A 23078-nucleotide genomic window follows, 5' to 3' on the forward strand; every position below is an offset into this window, starting at 1 on the left:
TAACATTCAGCCCAGGTGGCAAACCCTGAGTGAGAAGTCCCAGGCCTGGAACCTAGCTCTCCCTGATTGCATGGGCTCCCAAAAGCTACCTGGGGCCTGATTTGTTCCCTGCTGTCTCCATCTTGCTTCCTCATCTGCCCAAAGATTAAAGAGATATTCAAACTGATGAATGGCAGCTGGGGGGTGGGGTAGTTGGGCAGGCTGTGCATCTGTGGGCTCCCTTGTCTAGGTTGGAGGATCACTTTTTTGTGAATGGGCCTGTCTCAGTCTCAGGGAACTCCCCTCCTTTCCCCTTTCTCCTTCCAACAGGAATCCTCCCAGAGCTGTCTAGCCAAGGATCAACCTGAGACTGACCTGACAGCTCCTTCCCACACACCAAACACATGCCCACCAGGGGCGAGCCCTGGCTAGAATCTGCTTGTTCACCCCGCCAAACTTTGAGGAGGAATTAGCAACACCTCCGTGCAGGAAACTAAGAATTGAGGATGTGAAATCTGACCAGAAGGCACAGGGGCTGGAATCCTGCCAATCTCAAGCACAGACCAGATTCACCCATCCTGCAGCAGGCTGTGCATCTGTGAGCTCCCCTGCCCAGGTTGGAGGATCACTTGAGCTTGCGAATGGGCCTGTCTCAATCTCAGGGAACTCCCCTCCCCTCCCCTTCCTCCCTCCAACAGGAATCCTCCCAGAGCTGCCTCTGGCCAAGGATCAACCTGGGACTGACCTGACAGCTCCTGCCTGCACACCAAACACCCATTCAGGAACCCCACCCTCCAGCCCCTCTATGTAGGACTGGGCTGAGACCCAGGATCCAAGCTGCAGCCTCTGAACATCCGGCTCATCACGTGCCAAAGATTCTGCAGCTGGAGGCTCCAGCCTCATATCCCTCCCACAACGTCCCAGGGCTGGGTTTCTTCCCTCTCCCATGTCCTTTGCTTGGGCCAGGAATGTGCTAACGGGGCAGGTTGGGCTCTGTTGTTCTACTCAGGCACCTGTGGACTTTGAGAGGGTAATAAGTGGGGTGGGAAGGGAGACGGGTGGGGTGGGGAAGGGAGGGGCGGTGCCTCAGAGCTCGGGGCAGGCAGGCGGGGCCAGGCCAGCAAGGAGTAAGAGCCTCCTGCCGCCTCTGAGCCACTGCACTGCTGCTGCTGCTGCTGCTGACTACAGACGCAGACCTCACCATGAAGCTTGCCCTCCTGCCCTGGGTCCTGCTGCTGCTGGCGACAGTCCCTAGCTCCGGGCCCAGGCCCACAGCAGGTATGTTCCCACCCGCTTCTGTCCCCCTGTCTATCAGTCCATCTGCCTAATCAGCCAGGCTTGGGGTAGATTATGCAATCTCTCCACTGGATTATCTGTGCTAAGGTTGACCCCAGCCCCATGGAACTTATGGCTTTCCATTTTGTCCACATGCTGACCAGGGAGAGCAGTTCCAAGCCCCACTGGGCTTGGCCTCTGTCCATCTGTCAGGGCCTCTATGACTGTGCTGGGAGTAGTGGGAAGAAATTCTGAAGCTCCGGGGTTAGGGATGGGAAGGAAGTCTGGACTGAGCCTGCCTTGTGCTTCTGGGAGACGGGAAGCCATGGCTGCCTAGAAGAGAGGTAGGGGAGAGCAGCGGAGCCTTTGGCCTGCACCCCAAATCCCAGTGAAGAGTGTGATTGCATATGGAGAGCCCCCAATTTCCCTCCCAGCTCTAGGCAGGCTTGTTAGTCCTCATCAGGGTTAGACTGAACCCAAGAAAGTCTAGCAGAAGGCCTGAACTCCAGAGTTGGGACCCTGGCCTCAGGCTCAGAGAGGCATCACCCACCCACAGTCCTCCACCCCACCCTGTCTTCCATCTTGCAGGGAAGTATCACAACCCTTCTGCCACTTTTATTGTACTTATTGGCATATAGAAGCCTCTTCCCCACACCACTTGAGACAATAAATATTTATTGCCACTCTTGAATGCCAAGCACTGCACTTAAGTAGGGACATTCTGGTGGCTCAAACCCAGGCCCAGCCCTTGACTGGCCTCATTTGGTTATGGGGGATAGTGTAGGGCCAAGTGAGATATGTGATTCTAACTTGAATACTTCCACCCCACCCCAGTCTTTGCCCTACCTCAGATCCCCATTATCCACAGGAGAAGTCTTAGGCGTGACCTCCATAGCTCCCCATGGCACAACCCTGACTACCTTCTCCCTATTCCTTGGCTCCCTATGTCCCTCCTCTTCCCCAAGAGGAAGGAAACACCCCTGACCTTCTGCCCTGAAGTTGGATCTCTCTTTGGAGTTCTATTGTTGCCCCCTGGGAAAGTAAAATGGGTCAAGCTCGGCCCAGGCACCAGTCCCTCCTAGATCTTTAACGTGGCTATGTGACCAGACCCCAGCCTTGGTAAGCAAGAAGTGTCCTTCTCCAGACTATGGAGTCCCAAGATAGCACACTGTCCACAGACCCATCTGAGAGCCAAAAGAGGTCCCCAGGCCCAGGTCAAGGATGCAGGCAACTGTGGCCTTCCCAGAACGTCTGCCCTGTGAGCTATAAGGCCTTAGTGTCTGAAAGCTAGTAGATCCCTGAGAGTTATTTCTGACCCTATAAGGTTGAATGTCTGAGGCATTTTTCTTCATCTTACTATTTTCTAGTCACTCCACTGGATTATCTGTGCTAAGGTTGACCCCAGCCCCATGGAACTCATGGCTTTCCATTTTGTCCACATACTGACCAGAGAGGGCAGTTCCAACCAGCATTCCTCCCTGGAAATGCTTCCCTTAATTGACTCTGGGGAAAATTAGAGGCAGGCCCTGTGCTTAGAGCAGCAAGCCTAGCATGTACCTTAGCCAGATGCTCAGGATTTTCTTTTCCAGGTGCCCAGGATAGCTGTTCCTTGCGCTGTGGGAACCAGAATGGGCCCTGCTCCTGCCACCCAACCTGCTCAGGCCTTGGCACCTGCTGCTTGGACTTCCAGAATTTCTGCCTGGAGGTTTCACCATCCTCAGGCTCCATGATGGGTGGCAAGGACTTTGTGGTGCAGCATCTCAAGTGGTTCAGCTCCACAGATGGTGTGATCTGCAGGTGGGAGGCCCCATACTCCCAGCCCCACTGGCTGGCTGGGTGGAGCCCTGGGACCAAGAACAGGCAGGAGGGCACAGAGACAGCTGGCTACACTATTTCCTGAGGAGGTGGGGGACTTGGGGCTTTGAGTTGGTCAGATCACACTGGCCTAGCTGTTCCTACTAGCTCTGTTTCCACAGGTTTAAGGAGAGCATCCAGACCCTTGGTCATGTGGACTCCTTGGGGCAAGTCCACTGTATATCACCCTTGCTCTATGAGAGTGGTCGCATCCCCTTCAACATCTCCATGGACAATGGTCGCTCCTTCCCTTATGCAGGCACCTGGCTGGCTGGTGAGCCCTCACTCTACCAAGTCAGTCCAGGCTGTGCACCCCAGATGGCATGCACCCTCTGTGGGTCCTGGTTCCCACCCCCATACATCCTTAGCCCATAGGGACTTTCCCCAGTGCTAATCTATGCACACCGAGACTTAGTCCACCCACCTGCCACTCTGGCTGAACCAGTCCCTTGGACAAGTGTTCCCCCATCTCATTACCCCGCCCCCTGGTATCCAGATGGGTGTATCAGCCCATAAGGAGTGGAGGTGCAGTGGGTCCCTGAACAAGGTAGGCCAGTGCCTGCCACACAGCTCAGCCAGGCCAGACTAGGCTAGGCCATCATTTCTCCCAGCCTTGCTATCCTTTTCTTCTATGAGGGACTGGACAAGTCAGCCAGCTGCTTAAGTGGTTTATTTTTGAGAGCTCCCCCTAGACCTTATAGCCTCAGGGCCTCCTCCCCTGCACCACCTAGGCCCCAGGCCTTCACTTACCCCTCACTTGCCTCTGCACAGTGCACCCCTACAAAGTGTCAGAGACAGAGAAGAGCCAGCTGGTGAATGAGACCCGCTGGCAATACTACGGCACCCCAGGCACCACAGGTAACCTCAGTCTCACTTGGAACACCTCAAGACTGCCCACGCAGGCTGTCACCATTGAGCTGTGGGGCTACGAAGAGACAGGTGAGGCTGGTCCAGGGCTGGTGGAGGCATCTGGAGCTTTGGGCTCCCAGAAATGGGTGTCCTAGATGTGGGAGTGGGGTCATATAAGTGGAAGAGAAAGGAAGGGAATTCCAGGCAGGTTTGGAGGATCAGGAGCAAGAAACATCAGTCTAGGGAAGAAGAATAGACTGAATGAGGGGGAAGGCGTGGTGAAAGGATGACTGGTTGTTTGGGCCCTAGGCCTAGTAGAAGGTTTGATTGCCCTGGCCTTCGGATAGGAGGCTTATGCTGGAAAAAGAGAAACTGGATCTGATCCTTCCTCTCTGAGCTTGGCATGATACAGGAACAGTGACCCTGAAGTGGAGAAGGTGGAGCACCAAAGCAAGGGATTCCTGACACTCCAGCAAGCCCTCCCATGAGGACCATCTATTTATCCATTGCCCTTTCATCCATCTGTCAAGCTGTTCAGAGCTAGAGACTGGGTCCAGGTTCCTCTCTTGCCCCAGGGGTCTTCAGAGGAGTCCTAGGGCTGACCAAGAATCTCTCTCCCCTCAGGGAAGCCATACTCAGAGAATTGGACAGCAGAGTGGTCATATCTGTATACCCTGGCCACAAACGTTCCCAACTCTGGCTTCTTCACTTTCACTCCAAAACCTGCATCTCCTGACTATCAGAGATGGAAAGTGGGTGCTCTACGGATCGTTGACAGCAAAAACTATCCAGGAAAAAAGTAAGGGCCTCAGTACAGAGAATGGGCTGGGGGCATCCAACTGTATGTAGACTATCGTGCTTGCTTGGGAAACCCCAGGCCATGCCTGGCCTGGCCCTTAGCTCATGAATCATCACCATCATAGGGATGTGTTGGCACTCTGGACCAATGATCATGCTCTGGCCTGGCACCTGGGTGACAACTTCCGAGAGGATTCTGTGGCTTGGGCTCGTGCACAGTGTCTGGCCTGGGAGGCACTGGAGGACCAGCTGCCCAACTTCCTGAAGGAGTTGCCCGACTGCCCCTGCACCCTGGCCCAAGCCCGAGCTGACTCTGGCCGCTATTTTGTGAGCCCCTGAACCCATTAGGGCTTGGGAGAGGATGTTGGGGGATGGTGGGGCCAGCCTCCCCACTGAGACAGATACTCTCAGGGGGTGAGGTTGGGTTCAGAGGGTCCCCTTGGGTTTGGCTCCCAAGGAGGGAGAGGATGCAAAACCCAGGTGACAGCCACTGGCTACTCTGCAGACAGACTACGGCTGTGACATTGAGCACGGCAGCGTTTGCACCTACCACCCTGGGGCCGTGCACTGTGTACGCTCTGTACAAGCCAGGTGAGCTACTAGACCAGAGATGAGGGACAGGGCAGGGGTTGGGGGTAGGCTCCTGACTTGCCTTCCCCTACCAGTCCCCACTATGCCTCAGGTCAGCAGTGCTGCTACACGGCAGCTGGCACACAGCTCCTAACAGCGGACTCCACCAGTGGCAGCACCCCGGACCGTGGCCACGACTGGGGCTCACCCCCCTACCGCACACCACCCCGTGTGCCCAGCATGTCTCACTGGCTCTATGATGTCATCAGCTTCTATTATTGCTGCCTCTGGGCTCCCGAGTGCTCCCGCTACATGCGGCGGCGGCCCTCCAGCGACTGCCGCAATTACCGGCCCCCACACCTGGGTAGGTGCCAACTTGAGCACTAGCCCCAGGGAGGGCTGGGCAGGGCCAGGTGCTGGGGGACCTGTCTAATCTGCTCTTTCCTCAGCCTCTGTCTTCGGGGATCCTCACTTTGTCACCTTTGATGGCACCAACCTCACATTCAATGGGCGTGGCGAGTATGTGCTGTTAGAGGCAGTGCTGACAGACCTGAAGGTGCAAGCACGGGCTCAGCCAGGGATGATGACCAATGGTAAGACCAGGGCCCCACAGCCTCTGGGTGGTGGTGGGTCATCTAGGGTAGAAAATAGGAACCAAGACAACCCCATTCTGCACCTCTTTTTTTAAAATATCTTTATTTTATTTATTTATTTATTTATTTATTTAATGTGGTGTTGGGGATCGAACCCAGGGCCTCACACATGCTAGGCAAGTGCTCTACTGCTGAGCTACAGCCCCAGCTCCCATTCTGCACCTCTTACCCTAGGCTCACAGGCCCGAGGCACAGGGCTGACTGCAGTGGCTGTCCAGGAGGGCAACTCAGATGTGGTAGAGGTGCGGCTGGCCCAAAGGTCTGGGGTCCTAGAGGTGCTGCTGAATCAGGAGGTGCTCAGTTTTGCTGAACAGAGCTGGATGGACCTGAAGGGTGAGTGGCATGGCTAGATAAGTTCAGTGATCTGCCCAGGGGTTGAAGGTAGCCTTAGGGACTTTGTGCCTCTCCCCAGCCCTGGCTAAGGACTAGGGTGGTGTCTAGGGCTCAGAAACAAAGATGGAGGCTTCTTGGGGACTGGAGATAGGTCCAGCAAAACATAGCCAGGTGGGTGAATCTGTGCCCTTAACCATTGCTGTCTTAGGCTAGAGGTAGCAGGGGTCCAGCCTGAGGTCTGATCTCACATCTTGACACCTATAAAGTTACCCATGTCATACCCCTGAGAGGCCAGAATTGAAGGATGGGGCCTCCTTATAGCCCAAAGGAGTCTAGGGGCCGGCATGCCAGGACTCACTGCTGGTCCACATGGCTCTACTGCTTTGTTGTGGTCATTCATTCCATCATGAAAAGCCATGCAAGTTGGATGTAATAGAACCAGTGTTCAGAAGACTGAGGCAGAAAGATTGTAAGTTCCAGGCCAGCCTCAGCCTTAGAAGTCCTTCAGAAACTTAATGAGACCCTATCTCAAAATTAAAAGGGCTGAGGGATTAGCTTAGTGGTAGAACACCCTTGGGTTCAATCCAAAAAGAGGAAAAGAGGAAGAAAAGGGGAAGGGAAGAAAGAAAGAAAGAGACAGGCAGGCCATTGCAAGGAAGCCATGCCTGCAGAGTTCAGAACACAGCTAAGAGTGGCATACAAGAGTAGCAGCCTCAGCCAGGCACAGTAGTGCATCCCTGTAATCCCAGCAGCTCAGGAGGCTGAGGCAGGAGGATCACGAGTTCAAAGTCAGCCTTAGCAAAAGTGAGGCCCTAAGCAACTCAATGAAACCCTGTCTCTAAATAAATTACAAAATAGGGCTGGGGATGTGGCACAGTGGTCAAGTGTTCTGAGTTTGATCCCTGATAACACCCCCCCCCAAAAAAAATGAGTAATAGCCTCAGTGTCCCATTCCCTTGCCACCACCATTACCATACTTCAGGGGGGCTTCCAAACAAAATAGTACCCAATGGAGATAGAGGGGATGAATATACAAAGACCCTCAGAAAGGGCAGAGACGGGTGAAACTGCTGCAAGACCAATGAATGTGTTGGGGGAAGGGGCTGTGCCCTGTCCCCACATGCCCCCACATGCAGCCTCAGCATGGGGAGATTTTCTGCAGGAACTAGGCATTTTGGGTGCATCTGGGTTCCTGGTACAAGTGTATGCTGGAGATGGTAGAATATCATAGTCAACAGGTCAGCCCTCCTCTTCCTCTTAGGTGCCTCCAACCCCATTCTGGGGTTGTGGTAAGGATGAGGACAAGGCACAAGGACCACAGGGAGTGACTAAGTCCATTTTCACCTGTGCCCAGGCTTGTTCCTGTCAGTGGCTGCTGAGGACAAGGTATCCATCATGTTGTCATCAGGGGCCGGCCTGGAGGTCAGCATACAGGGCCCTTTCCTGAGTGTGGCCATCCTGCTACCTGATAAGTTTCTGACCTACACCCGTGGCCTTCTTGGGACACTTAATAATGACCCCACCGATGACTTCACCCTACGCAGTGGACGGGTCCTGCCCCTGAATGCCAGTGCTCAGGAGCTGTTCCAGTTTGGGGCTGACTGTAAGTGGCCCTGTGGAATACAATAGGCAGAATGAGCAGAGCTGGGAGTGGGGTAGGGTGGATTGGAGCATGGCACAGGTAGGATCTGTGGACCAAGGGGACATCAGACCCTTGGCCACTACTTGGAGCTGTGTCCACCCAGGCATGCAACCTGTCTCCACAGGGGCAGTACACAACACCTCTTCTCTGTTCACGTATGACTCCTGGTTTTTGATTAACAACTTCGTGTACCAACCTAAGCATGACCCCACTTTTGAGCCCCTCTTCCCAGACAAGTCCACTCTCAGCCCAAGCCAGGCAGAAGAGGCAGCCAAACTGTGTGGAAATGACCATTTCTGCAAATTCGATGTGGCAGCCACTGGGAGCCTGAGTGTGGGAAATGCCACACTGGTTGCCCACCAACTGCACCAGCAGCGAATGCAGAGCCTACAGCCTGGTAAGGGTGGGAGAGAAGAGGCCTGGACAAGTGAGAAGCCACCTTGCACTAGGACTGGCCAGCTGCATGCTGTGGCCAGCAACTTAGACCTGTTGTCTATGTTCTGCCCCTACTCCAGTGATATCCTGTGGCTGGCTGGCTCCCCCTGCCAATGGGCACAAGGAGGGACTCAGGTACTTGGTGGGCTCCACTGTGCACTTCCATTGCAACAGCGGCTTCAGCTTGGCTGGGGCAGAGACCAGCACCTGCCAGGCTGACGGCACCTGGTCCACACCCACTCCAGAGTGCCAGTTAGGTGAGGATATCTCTCTTGTGCACCCTCCCACCCCTGCATGCCCACATGCCCTAGATTACACTCACTACTCTGGCCCACTCACCAGGACGGAGCTACACGGTACTGCTGAGCATCATCTTTGGAGGGCTGGCTGTGGTGCTACTGGTTTCTATCATCTATGTGCTGCTACGAAGGAAGGGCAACATATGAGACCCCACCCAGGTTGAGAGCCCCACCCACAGACCCCTACCTATCCCCCTCTTCAACTTTCTTGGGACCCTGGTGCAGCCAGTGGGACAATTGTGACTGGTCCAACCTCATTTCCATTGCAGGAACATGTGGAGCTTGCAGCCCTGAGACTGGAGCATGGTTGGCCAGCAGCAGAGGATCACCTCAGGGCCAAGACCCAGCCTCCCAGGTGAAGGCCCTGGACTCCCAATAACATAACCATCAGTCCTATGATTCTCAAATCCTTAGGTGTGGATACATGATAACTGGGCCTTTAACACCTGTGGACTCAAGACCATATACCTAGTCTGTCATCTCAGATGGAGGCAGAATACCTAATGTTAGGAATTCCAAATCCCTGACATCAACCTCTTGTTCTGTTTCCCTACTACTCACAGTTCTAATTCCTAATACCTGAGACCTCATTTCCTGTGTCCCAAGCTAGTGCTAGTGCTTGTGTCCCAAGCCCTAATATTTCTGCATCAGAAACTCAGATTTTAATACCTCACTCTGCATAGCCTGACACCGGTGGCATGACCCCTGGTAGACTGAGATCTCCTGCTCCTCCCCCATGGGGCCTCAGTGCCAAGCGGTCTTGGTGCCTAGACCATGGACCCAGCCTGAAACCTCAGGTGGACTCAACCCCAAGGCGGCAAGAGAACTCAGGGCCCCCTAGGTAGAGAGAAAGTCCCCCAGTAGGAAAGAGACCTCCCTCTGCACTCAGACTTATATCTCTACCTATTCTAGGATGTTGCTTGGGAATACCCCCTGCCCCTACCTGTACAAGGAGAAAACAAACCTTCTTTATTCCTTTCCTGCTGTCCTGGTGCTTATGTTGTAGCTTGATTCTGGAGAGTTCCATGGTCACCCTGTGAAGTCACTACCTACAGTATCAAGGTCTAAGTCCTGTCTGCTTCATTGACTCCCAGGGAGACTCAATTTCCTTAAAACTTCTACTTTGGGGCTGGGGATATGGCTCAAGCGGTAGCACACTCGCCTGGCATGCTTGCGGCCCGGGTTCGATCCTCAGCACCACATACAAACAAAGGTGTTGTTTGTATAAAATGGGATCCAGAATAGTGACCACCCCTTGTGGGGTAGGAAATGAAGGGCCATGTCACATTGGTTACTCAGGACATGGGAAGGGGCAGATCCAGCCTGGCCATGCCCACGCTCTCCCAGCCCAGGTTCCTGTCCCTTCACTCTCACTTAGTGTTCTCTGAGAAGAAATGTATGCCCTGCAGCAAGCTGGTCCCTAATTATGACCCTGGCACTGCCCTGCAAGAGGCTGCTTCTTGGCCGGGCAGTAATTAGTAGGGCCATGCCTAAGTCCTCGAGTGAGTGAGATTCATTTTCCTTCACCCAGGAATGTCCAGAAGCTAGACACAGACATGACACTGCTGCCTACCTGAGCAGCTCCTTACCTGCCCTCTGAGACTATGAGTGGCCGAACACCATGGAAGCACAAACTAGGAGCCAGCTGGAGGAAAAGTAGAGCCCAAAGTCTCTTTTGTGGATAGATTTCTGAATAAAGGTTAGGCATCTTGATCTTAGGTGGTGAAAGTATAGGGGAGGATGGGGCTGAGGATGCCCACAGGTGACCTACTGTGGGTGGTAAGAGAGTGGAGGCTTCAGTATAGCCTGCAGTTCTAGGAGTGGCCACATAGAGGCAGCAGAGGGTAGGACCAATGAATGTTTTGGGGGAAGGAACTGTGCCCTGTCCCAGATGGCTGGGGATGGCAATCTCCTCCACAACCTGCTGCAAGCAGGTTTGGTGACAGAGTTCAGGACTCCCTCTCACTGAGCCTTGCACTTAGTAAAGGGTCCAGGACAGAAATAGAAGAGCTGAGAGGCAGGGACAGTTCCCAAATCTGGAGGGCTTCCTGGAAGACAAGCATGATGGAGCTTATATAAGGAAACAGCTGACAGGAATTAGAAGGATGAAGGGTCATCCAAGAAATTAGAGGAATAATGAGGTCAGTGTCCTTTCTTCCCAGATCCCTCCTCGCCTTGTCCTTAGACTCCTCTGAACTTGTAACTCGGGGCAGGGTGGTGCTTCCTGCCACTTGGCCATTGAGCTGGTACTTTCCTCTCTGCAGATGAGATAAAGTCTCATTTCCCATTGCCTGAGTCCCCAGTGCATCCCTGTGCCAAACCAGGCCAGGTTAGCCACCTCAGTCAATAAAAGATTGGTTTCCTGGTCAAGGCCTGAACTTGTAGGTACAGGCACCCAAGGAGCCCAGAAGGGCTGGGGCAACTTCATGGCTCAGTAAGTCTAGCAGAGGGTGTCCCATTCAGGGTAAAAGACAGGTTATATTCCATCCATGGTGACACACACCTGTAGTCCTAGCTACTCAGGAGACTGAGGCAGGAGAATTACTTGAATCCAGGAGTTTGGGGCCAGACTGGCAACATGGTCAGGCCTTCTCTTTTATTTAAAAAAAAAAAAAGCAGATTGTATTCTCAGAGCTCTCATTTATCAGAGAGGGTATCTCAGGCTCAAAGAGAGAGATTGGTAGTTGTGTCTAAGGAGCAGTGGGTGGGTTAGGGGGCCAACCAAGATGGCTATACTGCTACACCATGGCATTTAAGTAAAGCATGGACAACTTCAGTATCCCCTGACCAACCTATCTCCCTCTAGGACATGACCTATATCCCCTCCCCAGTAGGAGAAAAGGGCACCCTGGCTGCAGCCTTAGTCCCAGACATTTCCATTGCCAGGGGCAGGCCAGGATGGGAAGTCCCGCCACCTGACAAGGGCTTTCCCAGGGTCCCAAAAGAGATAGAGGTACTACTAGTCCCTTACAAAGGTACCAGAAGGTACCAGAACAAAGCACAGATGCTCTACAGACATCAAAGGTAGGGGACCTCCACCTCAGAGAGGTGGTCTCTCAAACAGCAGCCACAGAGCTTGCTAAATGGACAACAGTGGGAGATTTGCAAATGGTCCCCCACAGGTTGGACTGACAGGTCATCCAAATCAGAGCCCTGTGGCATGCTATCCCCCTCGAATAAGTCAGGATAGGAGAGATGGTAATCCAAGGAGAGCCAGGGGATCAGATAATTTAGTGAAGCACCCACAGGATTCTGGCGACACCCCAGGCAGAGGGATTTAAGTAAGGGATGTGCTCCTGGAACCAGGCCCATATCCACACAGAAGCAGGAACTATGCAGGCCTGTTGGCTCACCCTGACCAGAGTCACAAGGGCATCAGTCCTGCTGCAGACTCCCCCATCAACTGAAGCAGAAAGAAGCATCTACTTCTCTCCTACAGCCTCCCCCTAGGGCTTCTAATTGACTGGGCACAATTGAAAACAGTAGACACAGGAGAGGGTGAGGAGTATTTCCACGAAGTATAGGAACTGTCCCCTCCAAATCTGCCAGGTCAGACAGTTTCTTTCCAAAGCCCTAGGGTAGACTGGGCATGTAGCTCAGTGGAAGAGTGCTTGCCTAGTGTGGGTAAGGTCCTGGGTTCCAACCCCAGCACTATGAAGAAAAAAAATCCCTATGGTGTCTGAGTTTCTGGGGTGGACCACACCCCTGCTAGTCTCTCTGGGGGACCTATCTTCAGGTCCAAATCTGCCTGAAGAGGAGGGAATGGTCATGTAGGATGTTGTGGGAGTAGGGAGTCATGGGGCTTCTTGGAGGAGTCTGTCTCCAGCCAAGTGTCTAAGGTTGAAAACCAATTAAGGAAGTGAAGTTGAACAGGTAACTGCTAGTAGCTCAGACCCATCTTCCAGTTGCACACTAGATATATTTCCCAAACTCCTTTGCAGCTGGGGGTGATCATGTAATTGAGTCTAGCCAGGGCCATGTGAGCTGAGGATTGGAGAGATTTCCAACCCAGGCCCATAAGAAACCTCCCACTGACACCTGCCTCCAGGTTCTTTCCTTTGCATGGATGACTTTGGAAACCATGTCAATGTGGGTCTCTGCTGGGTCCCCAGCATGGAGGAGGGCCTACATACACACTCACATACACATACATACTCACATGGTCATGCTATACTGCTCTGGAAATAAGAAATAAACTTCTGATTAAGCAGAATATGTTGGTTGAATGTGGGGCATGGGGGTTAGTTTGTTGCACCAGTGGGTCCCTCTAACAATTCACCAGAAATAGGTATGAAAAACTACCCTTCCAATTTTCATTAGTATTAAAATAAATACTGTGTGTATAAAGATAAAACAATCTAAACTAAGCATCAATTTTTAGGGCTGCGATTGTGGCTCAGTGATAGAGCATTTGGCAAGCACATGTGAGGCACTGGGTTCAATTCTCAGCACCATAGCACCACATAAAATAAATAAGAAAAATAAAGGCATTGTGAATTCAGGGGCACTTGACCACTGAGCCACATCCCCAGCCTTTTTTTGTATTTTACTTAGAGACAGGGTCTCACTGAGTTGCTTAACACCTTGCTTTTGCTGAGGCTGGCTTTGAACTTGTGTTACTCCTACCTCAGTCTCCTGAGCTGCTGGGATTACAGGAATGTGCCACTGCATGTGGCCCTAGTTGAGCTTTTTTTTTTAGAGAGAGAGAGAGAGAGTTTTAATATTTATTTTTTAGTTTTCAGTGGACACAACATCTTTGTTTGTATGTGGTGCTGAGGATCAAACCCAGGCCACATGCATGCAAGGTGAGCGCGCTACTGCTTGAGCCACATCTCTAGCCCCCCAGTTGGGCTTTTTTGATGGAATTGATTGATTATGGTAGTGGGAATTGAACCCAAGGCCTCTACCACTTTGACACAATTATTTTTAAAAATTTCTTTATAACTTCATTTTATTTATTTATTTATTTCTATGTGGTGCTGAGGATCGAACCCAGAGCCTTGCACGTGCAAGGCGAGCGCTGTACCACTGAGCCATAACCCTAGCCCTTTATTTGTTATTTTGAGACAAGGTCTCGCTAAGTTTTTCATACCTCTGTTTCTGGTCTTGCTAAGGTTGGCCTCAAACTTATGATCCTTCTGCCTCAGCCTCCTCAGTGGCTGGGGTTATAGGCATGCACTACCACACCCCACAACCCAGTTGGGCATTTCAGTTGTGCTCATTTTTTCACTTCTTCAAACACTGTGTACTTTGTGAATAAGTTCAGTTTTTCCCAGAGGAGAAATCCTTATAGCAGATTGGCTGGTTAATCAATATACACATTTTTATCCTTGAGTTGGACCACCACAATGATATCCACTACAACCTACCAGAGAGCCTAGATCCGCACCCCACCCACCCCCATTATTGGTGTGTGGAGCTCCTACTTTTTTTTTTTCTCCTCTTTGCTACACAGATGAAAAATGTAAGGCTTGTGTCAACTTGGCTAGTCTGCACACCATTTCCAAGATTTCCCTTCCCTGCATGTTTCTGGTTAGGACCAGTCACAGAGAGTTTCCTGTGCAAGATTTGACAGGCAGAAGTGAAGCAGTAGTCATTTCTGGAGCTCTCTCTCATTGTGGCTGATCTTCTAATCAGCAGAGGCCATGCCTGCAACTACCTTGCCTTGCCCTGTAATTGGCCTTCAGCAGTGCTGTCCCCTGGGCTAGGTGTGCAATGAAAGGTCCCAGCTACTGCAGGAAACCTTCATCACCCATGGAACAAGAAGGGTTATGGACTTCAGTCCATCTTTGTGGATGCCAGCCAGTCTTGTGGTTCCAGCTAGCTCTGGAGTCCCCACCCCACTTTATATGCATCCTTCCTTCCTGACTCCCTGCTGAGTGGATCTCAAACTCCAGCATTAGATCAAAGAGGACAGACTTAGATCTGTCCTCTTAGAAGCTCAGTGATTCCACAGTTGCAGGACCTGGCTTCTCTGATGAAACCCTAACTGATGTAAATATGATATATTTTACTTTTCTTTCTTTCTTTTTCTTTTTTTTTTTTTTTGAGGGGGGGCGGGGTGCCTGCTAGGAATGAAACCAATGACCTTACACATGCTTAGCCCACTCTATCACTGAAGTTATATACCCTAGTCTCTTTTTTTTGTCTGGTTTTTAAAATTGTTTTATTTATTCTTATTAGTTATACATAACAATAGAATGTATTTTGATATATTATACATATATGGAATATAACTTCCCATTCTGGTGGTACATGATGTGGAATTATATTGGTCATGTAATCATATATGCATATAGAGATGTAATGTCCAATTCATTCTACTATCTTTCCTATTACCATTCCCCCTCCCTTCATTCCTCTTTGTCTAATCCAAAGTACTTCTATTCTTCCCTACCTTCTCCCTTCTTGTGAGTTAGCATCTGTATATCAGAACATTTGGCCTTTGGTTTTAGGGATTGGCTTATTATTCTCCAATTCCTTCCACTTACCAGCAAATGCCATAATTTCATTCTTCTTTACGGCTGAGTAATATTCTGTTGTGTATATGTATCATATTTTCTTTATCCATTCATCTGTTGAAGGGTACCTAGGCTGGTTTCATAGTTTAGCTATTGTGAATTGAGCTGCTATAAACATTGATGTGGGTATAAACCGTGGAGTGGGATAACTGGGAACCAAAATAAACTTTCCTCTTTATAAGTTGCTTACTCAGGTATTTTGTTATAGTAACAAAAAGCTAATAACACTACAATGTGTTTATCCATTCTTCTGCTGAGGCATATTGAGGTGGTTTCCAGTGTTGGGCTATATTATGGTTTAGACACTAGGTGTCCCCCAAAAGCTCATGTGTGAAACAATGCAAGGATTTTCAAGGGTGAAATGATTAGATTATGAAAGGTGTAACTTTAGGCAAGTAGAGTATGACTGGTGGAAGTAGAGCACTGAGGGTGTGACTTTGGGGTTTATATATTGTCCTTGATGAGCAGAGAGAGGGCTCTCCCTCTCCCTCTCCCTCCCCCTCCCCTCCCCCTCTCCCTCTCCCTCTCCCTCTCCCTTCCCCTCTCCCTCTTCCTCTCCCTCTCCCTCTCCCTCTTCCTCTCCCTCTCCCTCTCCCTCTCCCTCTCCCCTTCCTGGATACCGTGTCAGAAGCTGCTTTCCTTTGCCATGCCCTTCCACTAGGATGTTCTGCCTTCCCTCAGGCCCAGAGTCTTGGAATCAACCTACCATGGACTGAACCTCTGAAACTATGAGCCCCACATAAACGTTTTGTCCTTTAGTCATTCTTGTAAGATTTTTGGTTACAGCAGTGTGATGCTGATTAAAATATGCTACAATGGCTAGTGTCTCTGTGAACATCCTTGTCTTTTTTCTTTTCTTTAGGGGAGGGTACCAGGGATTGAACCCAAAGGATCTTAACCATTGAGTCATATCCCCAGCTCTTTTTGTATTTTTTAAAATATTTTTTTAGTTATAGATAGGCACAATACCTTTATTTTGTTTATTTATTTTTATGAGGTGCTAAGGATCAAGCCCAGTGCCTGACACATGCTAAGCAAGTGCTCTACCACTGAATCACACCCCAGACCCCTTTTTGTATTTTATTTAGATACAGGGTCTCACTGAGTTGCTTAGGGTCTCACTAAATTGCTGAGAACAGCTTTTAACTTGCAATCCTCCTGGCTCAGGCTCCTAAACCACTGGGATTACAGGTATGTGCCACCATACCTAGCTTGTATGTGTCTTTTAATACATAAATGTATGCATTTATTTTGGATAAATTTTTAGTAGTAGTATTGCTAGGCATGTGTGTGAGTTTTAGTAGAAAATACCAGTTTCCCAAAGTGGCTTTATCAATTGACATTTTCCAGCATATTCAAATTCTGTTGTGTCATCCTTATCAACACTTGATATTGTCAGTCTCTTATTTTAGCCATTCTGATGGGTGTATTGGTAGCACATTGTGGGCTTATTTGCATTTTCTGAAAACTAGTGAAGTTGTACACCTTTTCATATGTTCCTTGACTATCTGGATCCCTTTTTTTGTGAAATGCATATTCAATTGTTTTGCTCATTTTCTATTGTCTGGATCTTTCTAATTGATTTGTAGGAGTTCTTTATATATTCTGGATGAGAGTTTGTTTTCAGGTATAGGAACTGCAAATATCCTTCCATTTTGGAAATTGCCTTTTCAGTGTCCCAAAAATACATTTTGTTGAACAGAATTTCCTAATTTTAATAGTCCAATTTATAGTTAGTATTTTTTGTTCTATTTTAGAAACATTTACCTACTCCAAAGTCACAAAGATGTTCTATGTTTTCCTTGTAAACACTTTATTACTTAAAATTTCATAATTAGGTCTGTAAACCATGTGAAATAGATTTTTGTGAATATTGTGAGATGGGAGTCAAGGTATACTTTTTTCATGTGGATATTCAAATGATTCAGCAACAGTTATTGAAATATTGTCACTTTCCTACTACACTGCTGTGTCCTCTCTGTCAGGGGTCAGGTGACTCTTTGTTGAATACAAAATCATCTTAATTACCATATATTATTCTTTCTTAAAATACATTTATTTTATTTATTTATTTTTATGTGGTACTGTGGATTGAATCCAGTACTTCACACATGCTAGGCAAGCTCTCTACCACTGAGCTACCACCCCAGCCCCTGTAGCTTATTCTTGATATCTGGTATAGTAGATACCCCATCTGTGGTTTTCATTTTTATTTTATTAATTCATTTATTAATTTTCAGACTTGGGGATTGAACCCAGGGGCAGTATACCACTGAGCTATATCCCTAGCCCTTTTATTTTACTCTGAGAGAGTCTTCCTAAATTGACCAGGCTGGCCTCAAACTTGTGTTCCTCCTGCCTCAGGCTCTGGGATTACAGGCATGCACCACCACTCCCTGCTATTTTAATTTTTTTGTTAAACCCAGGACTTTGGACATCCTAGGCAAGCACTCTACCGCGAAGCTACATCCACAACCCTGCAATGTCCTACTTTCTAATACATATTATGCCTTTTTTTTTTCCTCATGCTATTGCTCTGACTAGGACTTCCCTTATACTATTGAAAGGAAATGATGAAAGTGAGTGATTCTTATCTTGATTCTGATCTCAAAAGAGAATGCTTTTCTTATGTTTGTTAATTAAATACCTTTACTGTAGGTTTTTTTTTCAGGGGGGAGGAGTGCAGGAGTGAGAATTAATTCATAATCTTTATTTAAAATGTTTAACATTACATTTTATCAATTTTTCCATATTGTAATTTTGTTGTAGCCACAGTTTATAAGATTAAGGAAGTTCCCTTCCATTCTTCATATCTGAGAGTTTTTATCACATGTGTATATTGGCAAATTTTATCAGTTTTCTGCATCTGTTGATATGGTCATGGTTTTCCTTCTTTGTTCTGTTAGTGTGGTGAACTGTAGTGCTTGCTTTTCTAACATTTGACCAATCTTGCATTCCTGGAACAAACCAAAATTGGTGGTGACAAATGTTCTTTTTCTATGTCTATGGATTTGGTTGGCCTATATTACAAGCTTGTTCAACCTACAATTGGAACAATGTATAGGAGTCTTCCATCTCTGTTCATGAATGAAGTCACCCTCAACTTTCCTTCTTGAAATTTCTTTGTCAGGTTTTGTTCTTAAGGTTAAGCGGCCTTGTTAAAGAGGTTGAGCAATGTTTCCTCTTTTTCTTTCTCTGGAAGAGTTTGTGTAAGACTGCTATTATTTTCTTCCTTCAATGTTTGCAAGAATTTACTGAAGAAGCCCTCTGGGTCTAGAGTTATTTCCTTTGTCCCGCTGGGATCTCATTGTTATTTTAATTGGCAATGCTTATTTATGAGTGAGGTTGAGTAATTTCTTACAAGTTTAAAAGGGCCACTTGAAGTTCTCCTTCTATGGACAAATGAGTCATGCCCCCCTTCCCCCTGCCCCCCACCCCCCCAATATTTCTAATGGACAGCCAAATGAGTCATACCCCTGTGAATATTTCTAATGGACTCTTGCTTTCTGTTGGTAAATATTTAAGTATTTAAATGTTAAAGATATTAGCCCACATCATATTATACATTGAAATTTTCACCCAAGTTTTTTGTTGCACCTTTAAGAAATTTTTTTCTACATCAAAGAATTTAAAATTTTACATAAAATTTTGCATTGTTACATGTTCAAATGTGTTAGTTCTTTTATCTTTTATAGATACACAAGTATTTATTAGAATTGTAATAAATGCTATGGCCAACTTTGTTGCTAATTTTCTTTAATCAACAGTTTATATAGTGCTTATCATGTTCTGTAAGCTATGCTAGAAGCTATATGACTATTAGCACACCTAATCCTGAAACAGACTGATATGATAAGGAAGGTTCCAGGGATTCAGGAGGAATGAAAACCTGTGACACTCCTTTGGGCCATAATGGCTTCTAAGTGATGTCTGTTCCAAACCTGTGAAATTCTATGGTTTGTCCTAATGCATCCTTTTCTCTTTAAAAAGCTTCCCTCTGCCCAGAAATTTTTGGAAATGGCACTTTTTGAAACAATTAGATTTCTTCCATCTTCATTTGAATAAAACCTCTTTTCCTACCAAACTGACTGTGAATGTTTCTGAAGCAGAGAATGTTATGGTCAAGACTTGCCCAGTAACAATTTTGGCAAGCCATTCCAGGAGCAAAATCCTGCCCTGGAAATCTTAGGCCAGCACCTATCTCTAAGGAGAAGGCTGAGGACTGAGATGCGTTAGCAACTAACCAAACCTACAGTTGGAATAATAGGAATAACTATCCTGAGATATTTAAATCCTTGGACATTTGTCCTTTTCCTTCCTGTTTTAACTTTGGCTACCTAAAAAATGCCTAACTTGTGAGGAAAATGAAGTAATTGAAAATGACAGATGATTTGTCACAGGGCTGGGACCTTCTGTGAAATCCAGGCAGTGCAAAGGCCACCACTTCCCCCCAGATTCTTGGGATCAGGTCAAAGAATTTCAGACAGATTGCTCAGAGTTACAGGAATTAGTTTGTTTGTTTGTTTGTTTTATTGGTACTGAGGATTGGATCCAGGTGCACTTAACCTCTGAGCCACATCCCAGCCCTTTCAATTTTTTTATTTTGAGTGATGAACCCATCCTAATTCCATCTCAAGATTGGGAGCTATCTCATCACAAAATCATGAAAAGTTAATTTCTGTTTTACTACAAATTACTGTGATTTCTAAACTTGCTCATGCTCTCTGAACTCACCCATGCCTGGCTCCCCTTGACCAGATAACAGCCCTCTCTAAAACCTTAGGGGCAAAACATAAATCCTGGCTCCCCATGACCAGATAATAACCCTCTCTGAAACCTCAGTGGCGCCTCATAAATTCTGATGTTGGGATCTGAATTTACTTTCTACCTTGCAATATCATTCCATGTGGATCACTAACCTACTATCTGCCTTTGTATTATGCTTGTCAAAATCCTGTTATCCGTAAGTTCTCAAGACACCCCCCTTTACAACTTTTTGTGCTAAAAAATCTCATTCTTATAGAGCTGGGGGTGCTGGTCTGTTAGGGGAGACAATCGCTGATCAGCTTTCTTTATGTACACAAATACAAGCTTGCTTTAATTTGATTTAAAATTGGAGTTGGCATCATTATCCAAAGTACAGGTATGAAGACACAAATTGGTGTCAACATACTTTATATACAACCAGAGATATGAAAAATTGTGCTGTATGTATAATAAGAATTGTAATGCATTCTGCTGTCATTTTTTTTAAATCAATTAAAATAATTGGAGTTGGTGGTTCTTTGCATCGGGGTTCAACATGAGACAGAGCCTTGATAAATTGCTGAGGCTGACTTTGAACTGGCAATCCTCCTGCCTCTCTAGTCACGGAGATTATATTCATGTGCCACCAAGCCCAACCCAGGAATGAGTTTATTAGCAGGAATGAAAAAGAGAAAAGGAAGGCACTCTCAAGGAAGAGGTGGACCTATCATGACCCTTTTGCCCTCCAGTGTTTTGGAGGGAGTCCCAGGAAGTTTCCAGAGTTCCATCCAAGTCCACCTCTTGACTTTTGACTGACAGCATAGGAACTGCAGGAACCACCTCTAAGAGAGGACGGTGAAGATATGAAAAATAACATTCCCCATGACAGCCCCCAGGAAGAAAGGAGGACAGTGGGATGGGCATGGTAGCACATGCTTGTAATCCCAGCTGCTTGGGAAGCTGAAATGGGAGGATCATGAGTTCAAAGCCAGCCTCAGCAATTGCAAGGCACTAAGCAACTCTGTGAGACCCTGTCTCTAAAATACAAAATAGGGCTGGGGATGTGACTCAGTGGTCGAGTGCCCTTGAGATCAATCCCTGGTAGCCCTTCCCCACCCCCACCCCCCCAAAAAAAGAACAATGTGGCTCAGGAGGAGGGAAGAGGGAAGAAGGCAAACATTTAATGGTTCCCAGTGAAATGGGTCCTGAAGGGAGGAGGCAAATACTGAGCACTTTCACCATTTCCTATTGCCAATGAATCCTGCAAGGAGAAAAGCAAATAGTGAAGTTCTGAGTAACAATGGATCCCGGAGGTAGGAGCATAAGGATAATGAGCTCTAAGCTCTGGGCTTTCATCCTTTCCCAGTAACACTGAGTGCTGGAGGGAAAGACGGAAAAAATGGGCTCTGGGCTCTGAATTTTTACCCCAGTAACATGAGTTTCCAGCTTCCACAGCTGTTTCCCTGAATTAGATTTTTAACCTGAACAACTAGTTTCCTGACTGCACAAGTCTCTAATGATTAAGTCACACTAAACATTATGCTATGATTTACTCTCATTAAGACCGATAAAAAGGGCTGAGATTGTGGCTCAGCGGCAGAGTGCTAGCCTTGCATGGGCAGGACCCAGGTTCGATCCTCAGCACCACATTAAAAAAATAATAATAATAAAGGCATTGTGTTGTGTCCATCTACACCTAAAACATAAATTTTTTAAAAAAAAAGACCGATAAAAAGCAGACCACTCTTGAACCAGTGCCCATTTTTTACCTGAAAATGTGTCATGTTCCATTCTGCCAAATGCTTAATAAAGACATCTTGCTGATCCATTTGAGATCTGCTCCCATCTCAATTATTTGTGATTACAGACAGTGTGGTGCTCATGGAGTAGGAGTTGTTTTGTTTTGTTTTGAGAGAGAAAGAGAGAGAGAATTTTTTAATATTTATTTTTTAGTTTTTGGCAGACACAACATCTTTGTATGTGGTGCTGAGGATCCAACCCAGGCTGCACGCATGCCAGGCGACCACATGCAGGCGAGCACACTACCACTTGAGCCACATCCCCAACCCAAGAGTAGGAGTTTTTAAGGAAATTGTTTTGTTTCAATTTTCTTTCCCCTTGATGGGTTTGTTACCAAGTTTCCTTATTTTTTGCCTCAATTGCCCACTCTTTAAATCAGTTTATTACCTTTCAAATATCCCCATCAAGCTTTCTTTGATGTTTGGCTATTAAAGTGATGGAGGTTATGACATAGTTTGGGAAATTGAGTCCAGACCACATGATATGGTGTGACATAATCTTGACATAATAGTTTTTCTTAAATGGCTGTAACTAGGGCTGGAGGAGGTTTTAACCCACCAATCTCCCCCCCCCCTTCCAGTAGTTATCTGTTAGATAAGGCTCCCTTTGGTTTTCAGTTGCCTTTCATTGTCCTTCCCTACTCACCCATTCATGGCTGACTAGCTACCTAACAGGGTCATGTTGGAAGTCCCATCAGGGTGCACATTGAGGATTTTATCTCCATTGATTGAGGTTTGGAACCATGAGTGGGTCATATTTCTGTGCCAGCTTTCTACTCTCTAGTCTTGAGTAGTTGTTTTGGGTTTGAGTGAACCACAAAACTCAAAAGAGGGCTGGGGATATAGCTCAGTTGGTAGAGTGCTTGCCTCACATGCAGAAGGCCCTGGGTTCAATCCCCAGCACCAGGAAAAAAAAGTAAAAGGAACATAAGTGGATTTGAAGCTGCTTGAAGTTCTAGTGAACCATTCTAAGTCATTTTGATTCTTGAATACTGATCAGTAAGGTAAAATTCAAAGAATGTAAAACTTTTCAACAATTATATTGGTTGGGTGAGTGTCCAGTTTTGTTTGGGGATAAGATTACATCATGGCCTATAGATCTAAAAGTGCAGGCTGATTTAGTACAACTGTTTAGATGTTTGTTAAATTGAAAGGCTGCAAGTGTAGCACAGTGATAGAACACTTGCTTAACATATACAAAAGGCTGGGTTCAATTCCTAGTACTGTGAAAAAGATGTTTTGTTAATTTGATAAATGGTTGCAACAGGGCTATCAAGCTGTTCTGATGGCTGCAACAACATATTTAGCTACTAGCATAGGAAATT

At 47.4% G+C, this 23078-nt stretch overlaps 1 protein-coding gene across 1 annotated transcript; it reads left to right on the forward strand.

Annotated features, from left to right (window-relative positions):
• The first annotated feature begins 1092 nt into the window (after positions 1–1092).
• Susd2 (sushi domain containing 2) lies at positions 1093–9666 on the forward strand. Its single transcript, XM_005334460.5, has 15 exons — positions 1093–1257; positions 2844–3051; positions 3231–3382; positions 3880–4047; positions 4582–4756; positions 4881–5082; positions 5261–5346; positions 5421–5689; positions 5775–5918; positions 6153–6311; positions 7666–7914; positions 8078–8350; positions 8469–8645; positions 8731–8846; positions 8957–9666. The coding sequence occupies exons 1-14, from the start codon at positions 1182–1184 to the stop codon at positions 8832–8834; spliced, it is 2442 nt and encodes an 813-aa protein (XP_005334517.2). The 5' UTR covers positions 1093–1181; the 3' UTR covers positions 8835–8846; positions 8957–9666.
• Positions 9667–23078: the final 13412 nt, after the last annotated feature.

Source organism: Ictidomys tridecemlineatus, chromosome 2 (genome assembly GCF_052094955.1).
Source record: "Ictidomys tridecemlineatus isolate mIctTri1 chromosome 2, mIctTri1.hap1, whole genome shotgun sequence".
Classification (NCBI taxonomy): Eukaryota; Metazoa; Chordata; class Mammalia; order Rodentia; family Sciuridae; genus Ictidomys; species Ictidomys tridecemlineatus.

What these genes read in the sequence shown, in the direction of transcription:
- Susd2 (XM_005334460.5), top strand. Translation starts at nt 1,182, where the DNA reads ATGAAGCTTGCCCTCCTGCCCTGGGTCCTGCTGCTGCTGGCGACAGTC. An exon ending in CGGGCCCAGGCCCACAGCAG is followed by an intron (nt 1,258 to 2,843) that starts GTATGTTCCCAC and finishes TTTCTTTTCCAG; the next exon opens with GTGCCCAGGATAGCTGTTCC. An exon ending in AAAAACTATCCAGGAAAAAA is followed by an intron (nt 4,757 to 4,880) that starts GTAAGGGCCTCA and finishes TCACCATCATAG; the next exon opens with GGATGTGTTGGCACTCTGGA.